Source organism: Esox lucius, chromosome 14, assembly GCF_011004845.1.
Source record: "Esox lucius isolate fEsoLuc1 chromosome 14, fEsoLuc1.pri, whole genome shotgun sequence".
NCBI lineage: Eukaryota > Metazoa > Chordata > Actinopteri > Esociformes > Esocidae > Esox > Esox lucius.
Genome location: NC_047582.1, coordinates 9,068,246 through 9,087,565, shown reverse-complemented (window position 1 = coordinate 9,087,565; position 19,320 = coordinate 9,068,246). Strand labels below are relative to the sequence as shown.

At 42.1% G+C, this 19,320-nt stretch overlaps 1 protein-coding gene across 1 annotated transcript; it reads right to left on the bottom strand.

The window, feature by feature from the left end:
- Positions 1-187: 187 nt before the first annotated feature.
- Positions 188-18,678, bottom strand: LOC105014807 (kinesin-like protein KIF2A). The gene is given in 21 exon segments (XM_010877421.5): positions 188-2,416; positions 2,726-2,861; positions 2,956-3,057; positions 3,171-3,249; positions 3,251-3,325; positions 3,952-4,083; positions 6,571-6,638; positions 7,187-7,502; positions 7,652-7,794; positions 7,893-7,984; positions 9,684-9,747; positions 9,897-9,987; positions 10,147-10,309; positions 11,703-11,760; positions 11,887-11,982; positions 12,612-12,712; positions 13,149-13,280; positions 13,820-13,874; positions 15,461-15,589; positions 17,067-17,161; positions 18,488-18,678. Coding segments are annotated over 21 exon segments (2,277 nt in total). The 5' UTR covers positions 18,552-18,678; the 3' UTR covers positions 188-2,330.
- Between the last annotated feature and the right edge of the window lie 642 nt (positions 18,679-19,320).

The window sequence follows — 19,320 nt, the reverse complement described above, 5'->3', positions numbered from 1 at the left end:
CATTGAGCTACAATAAATGGGACAATTCTCAGTCAGTGGTGCAACAATGAACAGACCAGCCGTTTTTTGGCTCGTAGAAAGAAAAACAGTGCTCCAAGTTGAGGTCAGTCAACCAATGGAAAAAGAAAAAGAATGCATTTTGTTTTGTGAGAATGTCACAGTCAGAACATTTACAGGTCAACAGAAGAACAGTGAGTCATGTGGTTCTTTATTCTTTACGCCAGGCAGCATCTGATGCACACGTACATTATCACATGGTACCATAGTCATGTTCCAGTTATACGGCAGCAGCTAGGTCCAAACGCAGTCCTACCTGTACATCTGTGCTTCTAGCTTCCTTTTTATAAACAATTTGAAAATGCGAAGAGGGAGAAAAGAAACGTTTTACAAGATAAATGCAACGCAGGATATTTCTTCAGTTAACAGCATACTGAACGGCTTGTAAACAGAACGGACGGATACAACTGCGACTGGGCCTGTTAAGAGGCAGGTTGGTACATAAATATTTATCTTGGCAATTAACACATACATAAAGCATTTTTATACAAGCTAGTCGTTACAAGCATTTGTAAGACAGCGTTTCCCCAAGATGTACTTCTAGACAAGGCACAAAGTCCATCAAAAACAAAAGGTTAAAGATATCAAATTTTTCAACCAGTCTTTTTCGATGTATGGGGGGCTGCTCACGAGGTGGCCCGCCTTTGGCCTGATACATTTTAGGGAAAACACTGTAGGAGAACAAGATCCTAAAGAGTGGCGGATTTATGTACAATAGACAGAGGGGGGTACAGTAATATCAATGGTAGTTTATAGTACAATCACAGCTCGTTTGTGCATGCATGCATCTGGTTTTCCGGGACCACACCTCATCACTTCCTCAACCCTAAGGCTAAATGATCAGAAGGAGTGGTCAAAAATGGATTTCCTACAAAATCTGGGTTCATTGCACTTGCACCTGGAGAGCTGAATGCATATTCAACCAACACACTTCACGCAGTCAAATCCTGGTTGAATAAGGTGTGTTAGTGCTGGACTGGAAAACAAGGCTGCACACACTTCAACTCTCCAGGAGCAGGAGTGAGTGAAATACTCAATACTTACTAAATAAAGAAGTTGTTTCATTCTTAAATTTGGCCAGAGGTCAAACTTAACATATCTTAAATTTATCTTATAAAAAGGTGCTTCAAATAAATCCTTTCCTCTTTTTTGCATTTGAATGAGAAGCGGTGGATAGTCGTTACACCACACTGATACATTACCGATGTAGACAGTCTATACCGGGATGAAGAGGAAATCTGCCCTCACGTTTACAGACACATCAATGGATGGTATTAACAAGCAGCAAGGCAAGACTGTACAAACAGAATGGTGTAACCCTTCATTGTTTTTAACATTTAATGGACCTTATAGGGATCACACGCTTCTGAGATTATGGTTCAGGAAGTCAAATGGCCAGTCATTTTATCATTCACGTTTTGACAACATTGATTGCTGGTTACAGTGTCTTCAAACGTTTAATGCATACAAACATCTCTTTGGTGATTCGTTCATTCAGAAGATTAGCCACTTACCAAAAAAAAGGGAAAAAAAGATATATGTAAGCAATAAGGGATAAGGGAGTGGGGTATATGGCCAATATACCACAGCTACGAGCTGTTCCTAGGAAAGGCAAATTGCGGAGTAGCTGAGGGGTATTTTGGAAATGTATCACAAACCCTGAAGATGCCTTATTGCTTTTATAAACTGGTTACGAACGCAATTAGAGCAGTACAAAATGATGATATCATACCTGTGGTCTCATATACCACAGCTATCAGCATTCAGGATTCAAACCACCCAGTTTACAAGGAAAAACAAATCATATTGGTTTTGGAATCATACTTTTTCGCCATTTAATATCTACATATTTCAGAGCAATCTGTTAACTTTGAATTAATGTCTCAGATTTTTTTTCATCTATTCCACATTGAAATCACTATAAGCAGAAATGTTGTTGAAATGTATTTCAGAGAAAAATGTGTGTCCGTTTAACTTCCAGAACCATTGGGGGGGGCCTATTCAGGTCTAAACAAGGGTCTAAATCAGTTGCTTGTACAACTGTGTTTTTCTGAGGTTTTGTGCTGACCCTCTTCTTGTAAATCCTTTACATTTCTTCATGACCCTGGACAAGTCAAACAATGTAAAAAAAAACAGTAGTACTGCGATGGGCGCTGACCATCATTAGAGGACCACTGGCTTATGACATCAGTTAGGTCATGCTTATGGACTCAAGTCGCCTTAATGTCAGAGGGTTCCAGTTAAGTTTTGGGGTTGGTGACGTGTGCCTGTGTTTAAAGAGCACGAGGCCTCTTGGGGTTGATCTGTTTGCTCGCCTGCTCCTCTTCCTGGAGCGTAGAACGGAAACCCTTCACTTTATCTGAGAGAGGAAGAGAGAGGGGAAAGGATAGGGAGATGGAAGAACAGGGGGATGATTAAATGTTATCCGGAAAACATGCTATGAAACATCCTCTAGTTTTTTACTCCCAAACAATATGACCTGGACTGCTTAGATCTGATCCCAAATAAGTTCAATACCTCTGAGTTCAGTGAGAATGTTTATTTTCTGATCCAGGATCAGTTCAATATCTGAGTTCAGTGAAAATGTCTATTTTCTGATCCAGGATCAGTTCAATACCTCTGAGTTCAGTGAGAATATATATTTTCTGATCCAGTATCAGTTCAATACCTCGGAGTTCAGTGAGAATGTCTATTTTCTGATCCAGGATCTGTTCTAGCTGCGTGGCGTAAGAGTCTACGTCGTAGTCCACCTCCTCTGTCATCTCCAACAGCACCTTCTCATCCTCAAGCCAACGGATAGACTCCTGTATCAGACACACACAGAAAATGCATACTCTGAACTAAGTGTGTGTGTGTATGTATGCGTGTGTATGCACGAGGCTGTGTGTGTATTTGTACCTGAAACACAGCTCTGTGGTCCTCCAGCACCTGTTCCTCCATCTCCACCAGCTGAGACACAGCCTCGTGGAAGGTGAAGAGCTGTGGGGAAACCTCCTCTTCCTAAACAAACAGATGTCACACTGCATAATCAGCCCAATGGATATTCTTTACACTCAAATAAATGGGATGCCCTTTAAAATAAACCAGTATTTTTTCCATGTGTGGGTTCTTACATTCTGTTCACAGAGCAGTTTGAGGTCATCCCTCTGAGGGGAACTGCCGACCCCCCACTGAGCCTCCAGGACCTCCAGTTGGGTGACGCTGTGCCCCCCGCCCCCCCCCCCTGCCCTCCATCATCATCACCGGGTCCACCTGCAGCTCCTTAACTCTGTTGACACACGCGCACACACAGATTGATAGGATTCAGAGTTTTCCCTGACCCGTGATCACACGGATTGTTTAAAACAGAAAATGGGAACAAATGATGACATTCTCAGGTATGTGAGTGAAGGAAAAGCTGGGGTGGGAAAATCAGTACACCGCCTCTGCAATGAACAAATAAAAGAACCAAAAACTGTTAGAAATAAATTAAATGCAATAAATTAATAAATGGGTTAAAGATAGCATAAACATGCAACAATTCGTAATTATGACAATTGGAATCAGTGCATGTAAAATGTTAATAATGAAAAGAAAACCAAATAAATGAAACTAAACTAAAAACAAGCTGATGAACGTGAGGCCATGCAGATTTGCAGCCATGGCTGAACAACATGGAAACCAGACATCAGTGACACAAGACTATGGTTGATAATAAACAATGGATTAAGAACAGGAAGATAAATGAACAGGTTAAGGTTGCTCCTAACCCCTGGTCCAGGATCAGAGAGAAACATTATTTATGGCCTGACAGATATCCACATGATCTGATCCTAGACCTGTGATTAGGGGTACCCTCTCCCTGGAGTCAGCTGAAAAGGGGTACGGGTGCATCGTGGGGGCTGGTGGAGAGACCTGGTGGGAGAGGTGGGGAAGTCATCGTACTCGTAGGTGTTAGTCGGGGAGAGTTCAGCACGACCCCCCCCTCCACCTCCCTGCTGCTGGGAGAATGGGATGTCTGATGGACTGATCCCAAACTCCTTCACTCTGTTGGGAGAGGGACACAGAGCGATAGAACGGACCAGTCACAATAAGTTCTGAAAATTAGCGCAGAGGTTGGCACGAGGCATCTTTTATGGCCCTTTAAAGTCCCTGGTTAAAATGATGAACAATAAAAATTAAAAAAAACATCTCTGAGCTGTGTGGCAAACTGATCCAAAATGAATGCACTGAGAAGTGGCAAACCCTAAACCCACCCAAATAATGCAAAAGTAACATTTCAACACAACGAGTAGAGTGCAGGAGAAAGTAAATGTTCTTAATTTCCTTTTTTTTTTATTGTGAGTTATTACTGTGATTTCTCTGTTTTTTTTTATTAGATGACTTACAGTGGGGAGAACAAGTATTTGATACACTGCCGATTTTGCAGGTTTTCCTACTTACAAAGCATGTAGAGGTCTGTAATAAACAAAAATCCAGAAAATCACATTGTATGATTTTTAAGTAATTAATTTGCATTTTATTGCATGACATAAGTATTTGATCACCTACCAACCAGTAAGAATTCCGTCTCTCACAGACCTGTTAGTTTTTCTTTTAAAAATCTCCACTCATTACCTGTATTCACTGCACCTGTTTGAACTCATTACCTGTATAAAAGACACCTGTCCACACACTCAATCAGACTCCAACCGCTCCACAATGGTCAAGACCAGAGAGCTGTGTAAGGGCATCAGGGATAAAATTGTAGACCTGCACAAGGCTGGGACGGGCTACAGGACAATAGGCAAGCAGCTTGGTGAGAAGGCAACAACTGTTGGCGCAATTATTAGAAAATGGAAGAGGTTCAAGATGACGGTAAATCTCCCTCGGTCTGGGGCTCCATGCAAGATCTCACCTCATGGGGCATCAATGATCATGAGGAAGGTGAGGGATCAGCCCAGAAGTACACAGCAGGACCCGGTCAATGACCTGAAGAGAGCTGGGACCACAGTCTCAAAGAAAACCATTAGTAACACACTATGCCATCATGGATTAAAATCCTGCAGGGCACACAAGGTCCCCCCGCTCAAGCCAGCGCATGTCCAGGGCCGTCTGAAGTTTGCCAATGACCATCTGGATGATCCAGAGGAGGAATGGGAGAAGGTCATGTGGTGTGATGAGACTAAAATAGAAAATGTTTGGTCTAAACTCCACTCGCCATGTTTGGAGGAAGAAGGATGAGTACAACCCCAAGAACACCATCCCAACCATGAAGCATGGAGGTGGAAACATCATTCTTTGGGGATGCTTTTCTGCAAAGGGGACAGGACGACTGCACCGTATTGAGGGGAGGATGGATGGGGCCATGTATTGCGAGATCTTGGCCAACAACCTCCTTCCCTCAGTAAGAGCATTGAAGATGGGTCGTGGCTGGGTCTTCCCGAAACACACAGCCAGGGCAACTAAGGAGTGGCACCGTAAGAAGCATCTCAAGGTCCTGGAGTGGCCTAGCCAGTCTCAAGACATGAACCCAATAGAATATCTTTGGAGGGAGCTGGAAGTCCGTATTGCCCAGCGACAGCCCCGAAACCTGAAGGATCTGGAGAAGGTCTGTATGGAGGAGTGGGCAAATATCCCTGCTGCAGTGTGTGCCAACCTGGTCAAGAACTACAGGAAACGTATGATCTCTGTAATTGCAAACAAAGGTTTCTGTACCAAAGTTGAAGTGTACCTATGATAAAAATTACAGACTTCTACATGCTTTGTAAGTGGGAAAACCTGCATAATCGGCAGTGTATCAAATAGTTGTTCTCCCCACTGTATATTTGTTTTATGTTGTCTGCTTGTTATTCTGAAATAAGGACTTCCTGCTGCCTTTCTTAGCCAGGACGCACTTGAAAAAAAGATTTCTAACCATAAAGTGCCTTACCTGAAATGTGAAATAAAAAGGCAAGCAGGGGACAGCCTTGGAAGTGATTTCATTTCAACAACTGACTTCACTAAATAGCTTTCACTAAATAATTTCTTAGCCGACCAATTTTTATGTTTATATTTAGAAATGAAGTAATAAAGGATCCCAGTGACAGAAATTGTTTAATAATGCTCAGTTCTGTGATGCCTTATTAGAAACAAGCTAAAAACATGACTCTGAAGCATATGTTGATCTCTTAGTTCCTAAGGCAAAGGAGACATAACATTTACTGAATTTATTTCTCAGTCAGCTTGTCACATTCTGAAAATAAACACACTGGATTAAACCCAGGCCACCTTTAAAGAAGCATTTGTTCCCTTCTGTTAATTATTCTGGGTTAATTAAGCACCAGGCGAAAAGCCAGCAGTTGCTGCTTAAATTTTTCTGTGTTGATCAGGCCTGTGGGTGGAAAGGTCACTTTTAAAGGCAGACTACCCAAACACTGGTTTGACATAATGCCAGACCTTGTTGTAGACCATTGATTTAGATGGAAACTGATTTGGCTCTTATCAAGAAAGGGGAGGGAGAGGCCAGTGAGTAACTAGTGGTTGTTGTGATGCAGTCAGTTAGCGTGGCCTCACCTGTTGGCGTATCTCAAAGTGTTTAGAGTGTTTTCACAAGAAGCCATTCCAGGAGATACAGTGGCAATCTGTGGGTGAGAAATTACATTGAAATACCAGCACAGCTCATGCCGTGTACAGATTGAAATAAATAGAGGAAGCTACACTGGAGGTTTGCGGGAGGGAATGGTGGAAGAAAATGTTATTTATTCATTATTACACTGTGGACGATGGTCTAGAATCATGTGTCAGTGTCACAGTGGGATGCTGGATTGGGTCTATACAGACATATAGATTGGGTCTATACAGACATATAGATTGGGTCTATACAGACATATAGATTGGGTCTATACAGACATATAGATTGGGTCTATACAGACATATAGATTGGGTCTATACAGACATATAGATTGGGTCTATACAGACATATAGATTGGGTCTATACAGACATATAGATTGGGTCTATACAGACATATAGATCGGGTCTATGCAGACATATAGACTGGGTCTATGCAGACATATAGACTGGGTCTATGCAGACATATAGACTGGGTCTATGCAGACATATAGACAGAGTCTATGCAGACATAAAGACTGGGTCTATGTAGAGGAGGCGTGTTCTCTGTAGGAGTCCTACCATGCATGTCCTGGAGTTCTCCCCTATGAAGGAGTCTCGGAGGACCTGGGTCAGCTTGCTGGCTCTGAATGGGGTGTGGGGCTTGTTCCGTCCCAGGGCTCGAATACACTCCTTGAGCGCCAACAGGCTCTTATTGATCTCGGCCCCCTCCAGCCGCGTCTGGCGATCAGCACTGGACGTGTCGGCCCCCCTCTCGTTCCCTGCCAGGTCGATGAGCGAGAACTTGCCGTGCATCTTCCCTCGCCGCCTCAGAATGATCTGGAAAACAGCGTGGCTGCGGGACGAGTGGGCATTGGCCGAGGTCTGACCTGATGTCCTGGGAGAGAAAGAAAGACAGAGGCAGGGAGCCAGATGGAGAGATAATGAGATGATATGGGGAAGGAGACAAAATAAACAGCAGAATATGACTGGCAGGAACAAGAAGAGTATTATGCCAATTAACGAAATCTCTCAAAGCAGTTTTACCTGCAGCTGTTTCCGACCTCTATCAGTTTGAGGACGTCTTCAGTACATTTGACGTCCCTCTCCTGAAGCCCCACAACCTGGACCTGTTGCTTCCCATCCTCCAGAACCCTCAGTTTGGCTTTGCGGTTCAAAAGGTCAAACACCTGGAGAACCACGACCAGAAATGGTCAACTCAACCACCGTCTTAGAATTTATGGGTCAATATAGGGTGTCTGAAGAGGCTTTTATCGTGGTGACTTGCCTTCCCGCTGTAGATCTCAAAGAAGGTGGCGTACACATTAAGGTCTAACTTCTTGTAGTTTGGCTTCTTCAACATGAGAAACACATCTCTTGCTGCACAGAGAGAGAAAGGGTTTCACGGAAAAGACAATTTTACACAAATATACAGCTCATAAGTTTGCATACCCTGGCAGAATTTGTGACATTTTGGCATTGATTTTGAAAATATGACTGACCATGCAAAAAAAAAAAAAAGATCATATGAAGCCATTTATTAGGTGTTTGGCTCCATTTTAAATTATAATGAGAACAGAAATCACCCAAATGGCCCTGATCAAAGGTTTACATACCCTTGAATGCTTGGGTATCACAAGGTGATACACACAGGTGAAAATGGCAATTAAAGTTGAATTTCCCACACCTGTGGCTATTTAAATTGCAATTAGTGTCTGTGTATAAATAGTCAATGAGTTTGTTAGCTCTCACGTGGATGCACTGAGCAGGCTAGATACTGAGGCATGGGAGCAGAAAAGAACTGTCAAAAGACCTGCGTAACAAGGTAATGGAAATTTATAAAGATGGAAAAGGATATAAAAATCCAAATTCTTGCAAATGCCAGTCAGTACTGTTCAATCACTTATTAAGAAGTGGAAAATTCTGGGATCTCTTGATACCAAGCCAAGGTTAGGTTGACCAAGAAAGATTTCAGCCAAAACTGCCAGAGGAATTGTTCGGGATATAAAGAAAAACCCACAGGTAACCTTAGGAGAAATACAGGCTGCTCTGGAAAAAGAAGGTGTAGTTGTTTAAAGTAGCACAATACGACGATCCGTCAATAAAAATGAGCTGCATGGTCGAGTTGACAGAAAGAAGCCTTAACTGCGCCAATGCCACAAAAAAGCCTGGTTACAAAATGCCCGACAACACCTTGACACGCCTCACAGCTTCTGGCACACTATAGTTTGGAGTGACAAGATCAAAACAGAGCTTTATGGTTACCACCATAAGCGCTATGTTTGGAGAGGGGTCAACAAGGCCTTTAGTGAACAGAATACAATCCCCACTGTGAAGCATGGTGGTGGCTGCCTGATGTTTTGGGGGGGGGGGGGGGGGGGGGTGACCTCTAAAGGCACAGGGAATCTTGTGAAAAATGATGGAAAGATGAATGCAGCATGTTATCAGAAAATACTGGCAGACAATTTACATTCTTCTGCAACAAAGCTGCGCATGGACTGTCCAGTACGACAATGACCCTATGCGCCCTCCAGTGGTTACAGCAGAAAAGGGTTAAGGTTCTGGAATGGCCATCACAGTCTCCTGTCCTTAATATCATCGAGCCACTCTGGGGAGATCTCAAACGTGCAGTTCATGCAAGACGACCCAAGACTTTGCATGACCCTAAGGCATTATGCCAAGCTGAATGGGCAGCGATACCACCTGCAAGAATTCAGGGCGTCATAGACAACTATTACAAAAGACTGCATGCTGTCATTGATGCTAAAGGGGGCAATAGACAATATTAAGAACTAAGGGTATGCAGACTTTTGAACAGGGGTCAGTTAATTCTTTTCATTTTTGCCATGTTTTGTTCTATGATTGTGCCATTCTGTTATAACTTACAGTTGAATATGAATCCCATAAGAAATAAAAGACGTGTATTGCCTGCTAACTCATGTTTTCTTAACAAATGGTACATATATTACCATTTCTCCAAGAGTATGCAAACGTTTGAGCACAACTGTACAGAAAGGTTTTAACTAAACAAAACAACTTCATTCGGAGGAAGAGATACTATGGTGTGAATTGATAGTACCTGCCAGTGCATAGATCCCTTTAGAACAATCCTGGTTCTTCCCCGAAAAGTCTCCTCCCATTGTCTGCAAGGTAAAGGGGTTGAGTGAGATAAACTCCCAGGTGAAGGCAATGTGACCAAAAAGAAAAAAATAGAATTGCTATATTATGCATCATCATGTTTGGCATTCCTTGCCAGCACGACCAGGAATTCATCATAATAAGTACCACCTACATGTGTTTTCCCACTTCCTGTCTGTCCATAGGCAAAGCAGGTGGCCATGCCCCTCTCAAAGATGGTCTCCACCAGTGGCCGGGCGGTGAACCTGATGATAAGGGAATGGAATGCTATTACCTGGTTTACTGCCCAAATAAAAGGTTTATACACTAAAATTACAATTTAACTATTTTAATTTACCCTTTGGAATAAATCATGCATTTATCTCGTCTTCAAAGAGGTCTTCACTCTGAGAAGGGAAAGGTACCTGTAGACCATGTCGTTGTCTGCACTGTCGTCAAAGGCATAGTCAAAGCGGAAAGTCTGGTTCTCCAGGTATCTGGTCAGGTCAACCTTTTGTTTAGGTTCATGGACCATCACCACGTCCTTACTGGGGATGGTGATCACGTCCAGGTCCTTCATAGTTAACTCTGACAGAGGTTGGAAAGCAGTTCTGAATTACCCGCTGGAACATGTCAATAGCCCACTTGTCATAGGAATGTTTTTGTGCTTATTATGCGGTTACAGTGGACATAACAAGTATTCATCCAATTCAGCCCCATTGGATTTTCTCACTATGTTGTGTTCCAAAATGTAATTTTAATAGATTTAATTCATTCTTGTCAAAAAAGTCCCAAAAATTCCACTGATACGTCAAAGTTTTTGTTGTTACAATGGTAAAAATATAAACACTAGCATGATCGGTTAAGAAGCCCCACCCGCCGAATAAATACGTGAGACACCACTGGCAGCAACAATCACTGTTACTCTAATCTAAATTCTTCATGCTCTGTCAAATCTAGCTATACATTTTCCAACTAGATTTAAGTAAAAACTGTTGCTTGGCAGCTGAACATTCACTGTCTTCTTGGTATGTTATTAGTTACCAATCATCATGTGAATTTCACTCCACACTGTTTGGTGTAAATCACACAGAAGCAGGTTATCCTCTAGCATGTTTCCTGTGCTTAGTTTCATCACGTTTTTTATTCTGATAAACTCCCTAGTCTTTGTCAATGTCAAGCAGACCCACACCATGATGCAGCCACCACCATGCTTGAAGATTAAGTCAGCTACTCAGGAATGTGTGTTGTTGGATTTGTCCCAAATTCTCTTAAATAGAGTTTATCTGCAATCGGTATATTCATTATGTAGTTCTGTGTCTTGCAATTAAATACCTTTGGCCAGTTCATCATTGAAAATGGTCCTTCATCAACTTAATAATAAAAAATGTTTTGACATTTAGTATATTCCTTTGCAATGTATTTTTGCAACAATACCTTTGTGCCTCGCTATATTTCTATTCTTCTTTTCAGTGGGTAATTCTCATAGTCACTGCATTGTGGTCCATCTCAGTGTTCCTCAGTCACTCTGTTACTGTTTAAATGTCCTCATGGTAACAACTCTGAGCAGTGTTCTTCAAGTCCTGCACTTCAGTTCAGAAGCACAGTTATATATTTGATGAGACTAAGTGGTTTAATACATCATCCACGGTATAATTAATAATCATCATACTTAAAGAGCGATTCAATGCATTCATTTTCAATGTTGCTCATTTAACTATATCTGCCCTTCTAAACAATGCAAATACTCATACAACGCAAATACTCATTAACTATATATTAGTTGTTTATTTTGTATACATTTGTAAATTTAAATTGTTTATTCATTTTGACACTGTCATATTTTGTGGAGACACATGACATAAAAACACAATGAAATCCTGCTTTGTATTAATGAATACCTATTTGACATCCTGTATATATGTGCCCGTAAAAGGCCATTAAACCAACCAGCCTTTTGAAATTCAATTCTGCTATTTACCTTTCTTATTCAGGGGCCGTGCCCGTACACACACACATATCCTGTGCTCCTCGTCGATCTGAAAAGTGAAATGATGTCATACAAGATGTGATTCAGTGGCCAATGAAGATCACCAATGTCAACTATCTGTGAAAGTAGATCTACAACTAACCAGTTCAGCGGACAGACACAGAAACAGACGTACCGGATCAGCAGTGGTTAGGGGCCTGTAGTCCAGGCTGGCTCTGAAGTCTCGGATCATACACATGATCTCATAGTTAGGAACGGTGACATCTACCTCCTGGTAATGAACAGCACAGATTTAAACCTGTGTTGTGCATGTGTGTGTGTACCTTTAGTACTATATTAGTGTGTTCCAAAAAGTCCTCACAAGAATAACTATTTTTACTAGTATACAAATAAAACATATTTATTTGGCTGAAGTGTCCCCCTTTTTCTTCCTTGGCCAATGTTGTTAAATTCAACTGTATCTACGTCCCTGTTTAATGGCAACAGTTCCCACTGGGTACGGGAGAATTGAAGATGCAGTTTGTCATCAATGCCAAGCAATTCTTTTTTGACCACAGCTTTTCCAACCAGGAAGTCACATGGGTCAACAAATGAAAGAGCGTGCTTACTCACATGAAAACCTTAGATAGCTGTGCTGGCCCACAAGCCAACTGAGGGAGTTGCTAGAGCATGAAGAGATCAGGAAATCCCTGTTGATGATGCCTATTTCCCTCCCCAGGAAATACGGGTCCATGTGGCTTCCAAGCCAATTGTGAGCTAGCGAATAGTCAAGGCTCAAACCTAGACTGTGGCAGTCAGCTTGATCTGACAAAAGAGAGCCTTGACACCTGGGCCATCTGAGAGGCCCAAATGGTCTTCACAACCATAGTGCTACAAGTGTTTGTGTGAGAAAGAACCAACCTGAGCCTTCTTCTCTCTCAGCTCCTGTTGTTGAAGTCGTCTCCGTTCTCGTTTCTCCTGCAGTTTCTCCACCTCCTTCACACAGTTGGATTTCCGCCGCGCTGAACCAAAACAGGGAGGAAAACACAATCATCAAACATAACCTTATCATAAATGTCTAAGGATAATCAACTTCAAATCTTGTTTTAGACAACACACAACAGGTAAACAGAGGATTAAAAAAATGTGCAGGGCAAAGACGTGCAAGCTAAACATTCAGTAAAGTAAGACTGAAGCCCGAGCCCAGCCCCTCGGGAACAGCACAGCTGAGTGAAAGAGCTATTCTCTGGCTGCCTCTGTGTCGTCCTGACAGTACAGCTGGGCTAATAGGCCTATCTGTGTCTGCGCATCTGGCGGCATTAAATCACCGGTCATGTGTCCCCTCATCATACCCCACTGCTGAACAACACATCTCCCAACAGCGGAGAGCTTTGAAACCAGGGCTTCAACGTTAGCACGGCAATGTATGCAGGGGGAATAAGAGGGTCTCCGTGTTACCGTTCTGCTGCTGTTGTAGGGTCATCTGCTGTGTCTGCTGGGCTGTGAGTGCTGCTGGCGGGGGCGGTTCTGGTTGGCTCTGCTGGTGCTGAATCTGACTGGGTCTGGCCCGCGTTGTCCCTACCCCGGCAGCTAGACACACCCAACGAAGGCAGAATGAATACATCCTCGGTACTAGACTGTGGTCATGTAGAGTATACCGTGGTTAATGCATGTATATTTAGTACATCACAGCGGTCTTTCCGCTCAAAGATTGCAATCTTCACATAACTGAGCTGTCTCTGCCCAGACGGTCCTTCATCTTTCCAACTGGTGTATTTACAGACATTACTGTGTCTGGGTGTTTCTTTTCTCTGTAGCTCTTTTTGTCTATTTGTATGTCTCTCTCTCAATCTTTCTCCACCTATCTTTCCAGATATTACAGTGCCTGCAATCTTTTTTCTGCATGAATTTAAAAATGACCAACCTGCTGCATCTATTGAAACAGAAAGGAACATCGATGAAAGGACCTACTATTATTACTTTCTTTTACAGTACACTACTTCTGACCCGAGGCCAAAAGTCCCTATTCCAAAGTAGTAAACTATTAAGGGAATACAATGTATTATTGGCCACAGTCCTAGTCTGGTACTGACAGACTTTAAAGTCTCTGTGTTTTGAAACGATCTTACCTCGGTTTTCCCGCGGTGGTGCTTCAGTCTTGGGAGGCGCTACTGTTCGTCGGTTCTTTGAGAGACAATAGAGAGATATGAATGTAAAGAAGCATGACGACTGAAGTATCCTGTACACACTGTCATACCACAGTTTTGTTGGACACCCTGGAAGGTGCACAATAAATTGAGGAGTGGCAGTGTCCTGCCACACCAGGGCCATGCACAGGCATTCTGGGGTTCACACACACCCTTTCGCAAAATGAATAACTGACACATTTATCATTAAGATTTGGTCTCCAAAACACAGATGAGGTGTAACACCTGGACCAAAAGTCACCTTTTTTGTCATCTGTGTATGGAAACCCCAACTAAATCTTTCAAGAACCTTCATCAGATCACTATACAGTTTCAGTATACTCTATGTATAAATTGTGTCCTTTTGTCAGGTTCTGTATCACTTTGTTACCCTGACCATTATACAGCTCCGGAAAAAATTAAGAGACCACAGCACCTTTATCTTTCCTTTCCAAAAAGGAAAGTTTGAAAAGGAAAGTTTTAAGTGAGGAACAGAAGAGTTCAGTGGTCTCTGAATTTTAAACCTTCTGTTCCTCACTCTTCCTTTTTGACTTTTTTGGAAAGGAAGGAAAATGGTGCAGTGGTCTCTTAATTATTTCCAGTGTGTATAACTGACAAATACAGTGCAACTATGACTGTATAACTGACAAATATAGTGCAACTATGGCTGTATAACTGACAAATACAGTGCAACTATGGCTGTATAACTGACAAATACAGTTTTATAGCTGTATGACGTCATTAACATGTTTTTGAGCATCACCCAGAAAAGAAACCGCACAATATGATATCATACACTTGCGCTCATATTTGCGAGTGCATACAACTACTGTGTTATTGTATTCATACACTGACATGTAGTTGCTGAACAGTATTTATGCTGCTTCTGATTGACCAATTAAAATGTTAAATAATCAATGACATGCCCAAACAATACTACACTTAAACATTGCATTTTAACCTTCAGAATGCAGCTCCATGTGAAATAGATGCCAACACGCCACTGCCAACAGTCATTTAAACAAGACCTTAACCCAACAAAACAAACTGGCAATCATTACTAGAAAGAAAAGGGGATGACTATAACATAACTAAGGCCAAACATGACAAAGAGGTAAGGTAAACTATGATTAATGATTATTTGCTAGACTAGCTTGCTAGTCTAGTATACTAGCTTGAGTAGGCTAGTATAGACAAACTTATTGGCTAAAGGCAACAAGCCTGACAGGTTATTTATACTAACATACAATGTTAGCATGGTGAGCTCATGCACAAGTGCCTGGCCTTTACCGCACCAAAGGGATCGCTCAAGAGCATTGAAGTCACACACTGGGCAATTGAAACGATGATGACGCCGCTGAAACGTTGATGATGCCACTGAAACGTTGATGACACCATTTCAACAAACTGCCCAGCTGCGTTACTATTGGCCCGCAAAACACTCCAGGCTTTACATGGTTTCTGTTGACAGGCGCATGAACTCCCAGACCTCGTGGGCCTCCACCCCTCACGGGGGATGTGGAGGACTCCGGAATGTCAGAGTCTGGACAGTCATACAGCCATTGGCCGCAGTAGACTACCAACCTTGGGTGGCTTGATCTGTTTGGCTCCAGAGGAGATGGAGGAGGTAGGAGGGGGCGTCTCTGGACTCTGGACGACCTCCTCTTCAGGAGCCACATCTGGGTTCAGAGCAAAGATACTCTCCAGGTCAATCTGTGTGGGGAGATGTTACAACGTGTTAAAGATACTCTCCAGGTCAATCTGCGTGGGGAGACTGATAGCCAGGAGTATTGCTTCATGATGTGCAGTGAGATCAGAAAACAATTCACCAGTGACATTTAACCTCTTACTGTAAATCTCTAGGAATTAACTGAATAGAGCTCAATTTAATGTATCTGAAGCATAAGCACAGCATTGAGGCAATACAAAGATAACAATATGGAGATGACTGGAAAATAATTACATAGAAGGTGGGGACACAACCGGATAAGTTTCATAAATCTGTTGGTTTATTTAGAATAGAACATTTACTGTACTTTTTGTAACACGAAAACTGAAAACACTCTGAAAACATTTAGGACATGAGGGCATTTATGTACGTTCATGAAATGACAACCCAACAGAAACAGATGAGCAGGAATTACTTCTACTCACTGAGTGGTCAAAAGCATATAATTTTTTATAGAGCACCCTTACTTATAAGCCATGTGTCCACATTAGAATTCCTGCCAGGAAAATTGTTATATTAGCTCAAATGTTTTTCCAAGAACCTCTCAACTAACAGACAGTGCAAACATAAAGAAGCCTTTTTTAAGGGTTTTGGATGATCAATGGTGATCCTGTGGTCTAGTGTTAGAACTGCAGGGTTGTGATGAAAAAAAGCATATATTTTTGCTTGACACCTAGCTAGCTGTTATCACACAGACCGTTTGTTTGGACTGCCATGGCAACAGTTTGAGGGGAAGAACCGAGAGGAAGGAGAGAGGACTTTGATGGCTATAGAAGCGATATCTGAAGTGTGATAAGACATTCTGACCATGAAGATTGTGTAGTGAGCTTCCAGTGCCTTTGTGGTTGCTCGACTAGTAGTTGAACTGCTTCAACAAAAATATTTTGTTTGAATAAAGAAAAACAGCTCTATGATTTGTGCCTTAGTGGGTATAATGCATAGCCTGCTATGCTCAACATTTCTGTGTCACCCTATGATTTTACATTGTCAAATAAATACTACCACTACCATGATAAGTGTGTGTGTATAGCATATTTTTTTATTTTGTTTGTGTGCCTAACCGTACATGTCTCCACAGGGCACAGCCTCAAAAGAGATCCAGGTCTCAGTCTGTTTTCCCTGGTAAAATAAAGTTTAAAGAAAAGTGTAATCCTAAAGGACACACACAGACAGACAGACACCACTTAGGAATGGGCATCCTTGTTTAAGCTGATTTGCTGTAAATCCCCCGTGTCCTTAAACTTTCAACGCTCCACCTGATACAAGCTGATAGACGGTCAGCCATGACTGACTACACACCAAACACACTTGCTCACACACGCATGCCAATTCAGCCACACTAAAGCACACACACACGCTGATTCAGCCACACTAAAGCACACACACACGCATGCCAATTCAGCCACACTAAAGCACACACACACGCTGATTCAGACACACACACGCCGCAGCACACAATACCTCTTTGCCTTTGGTGTCTCCATTCTCTATCCACTCCACAGTGACACTCTCGTTGTCTTCATTCAGTGACGTCACCATGGCCTGGTGGATTCGACCTGCAAGCAACATGTTATAAACAGCTGTGGAGTCCAGTTTTCCGGGGGAATAGAAACACAACAGCTTCATTCAGCCATGTGACTACATTCTGGCTCTGGTTCTGGCTGCCAAGGACAACAGAAAACTATTGGAGACTTATACACTCACAATACATCCCTCTGATCAGAGAATTATGGGGCCAATGAAAATTAGACTGGATAGAAAGGCATCCAGTAACAAAGTGTCAAGAAGCCGGGAACAGATTGGTCTTATTAACTAAAGTTTCACATGTCTGTCAACAACTGCTTTTGTAACATTTCATTATGTAACTGTTCATCCAAAATGTTTATAAATCTCCTAATCTCAGGTCAGCTGTTTCTTTCTAAACAGCTACAGTTCATCTCTTCTCAAGAGCTAAAATCACTTCAAATATGAAGAAATACAGTAACATAGAGTTTGCTGGGCAGGTAATGTAGCTAATGGAAAAAAATGAAGATATGTTTATTGCAGCTTAATTAATAAGGTATCTTTGCCTTGTCATTCCCTGGAGCAATAAATTAGTTGCAAGTAAGCTATTTTAAGTGGCTACAGAAGATTGCCATGTACAATACAACGATGCGCAATGGGCGTGGTCCTCCAATGATGTTTGATGACATTAGTCAGTACTACCAGAACCATCTCAGATCCTAAGACAACAGTCGCTCGTCATTAGCATCATCATCATTATTCCGGAAACCTCTCATGCATAAATCATACAGCACTATGCCACCTCATATAACCTCACGATCAGGCAAATAAATTGACATGATAGGCCATAGTAATTCCCAATCATAAAGCAATTTATTCCATATGATCACCCGTTCTTTTCTCACTGAGTGTAAATTGTGTAATAAAATGAGCATGCACGAGCGGATTCTGTGACTATTCCCGCTGAACCAGTTAGCTAAAAAGGTTTAGCGGATGAATCGCGCATCATTGTCAGATACTGTGGTCAGTACGCCCTAAAACTGCAAAGGTGGATGAATCTCTGCTCGAAATCCAGCTCCCTAGCTTTACTTAGCAATTCAAAGCGCTACGTAATTAATAACCGATTTGACTGGCAGTGGGGAAGACAGACAGGGATCATGACTGTAAGACGCGGTCCCTGTCTGAGCACAGATCTCAATGCCATTGCTAGGCTAGCTATCCAACTCAGCATCCTGCCTGCCTGACTAGGCGCTGCCTGGAAGCAACACACAAAGATGATGTAGCTAGCTAACGCGACACAGCCTCAATGAAAATTGCATCTTCAATATGTTAACGTTAGCTAGCTAGCGGACGAGAAGAGGGAAAGACCAACGTCTTACCATCACTCCGTTTGATTTCCACATAAATCCCGATGAGGATCTTTCCGAAGACAGCGACGGCCATCCCTCATGTGTGTAGTATGTGTGTGTATGGCTTTATGGGTGTGTATTTTATTCAATTGGAGGGGGACCAAGTTGCGCCGCAGAGAAGAGAAACCGGGAGGAGGTCAGTAGGATAACGGGAGAGATAGAAGAGCGCATGCGCAAAGACTCACCCTACCGGATCGTCACCATCTAGCTTTAGTTTCCAGTCTATATGAAAAAGTGCAAGGTATTTTTTGTTGCTCGTTAGTCCAACAGGCTGTTATCAGTGCTAACACCGGAACTCACATAGAATATTTTATTGTAAAGCAAAAGTAATAGATTTAGTGCAAGTACTCAGTAGATTATCAAGTATAAAGCGCAGTAGAATGGATGAACGAATTGTTACTTTTCATACAATGATTATGCTATAAGGCTATATACAGAAAATTCTATTTGGATGTTTTAGGCAACCGTTTTGTAGCAACTGGTCTGTAGCTCCACCACGGACCATTCTCAGATGAACCTCTAAGGAGACTGCATGAAACCCCACCTAACTTTACATCGAAATAATCAGATTTTTTAGGACAGAGATATTAAAACCGTAATGCAATTTTAAGAATTCAGAGCAATATCTACATACCTACCTACATACATATACATACAAACATACTATATAATACACATTGTTGCTTTGGGCATCAAGCCATGCATATAGTACAGTACCAGTCAAACTATTGGACACATCTAATCCTTCAAGGTTATTCTTTTTTACTATTTTCCACATTGTAGAGTAATAGTGAAGACATCAA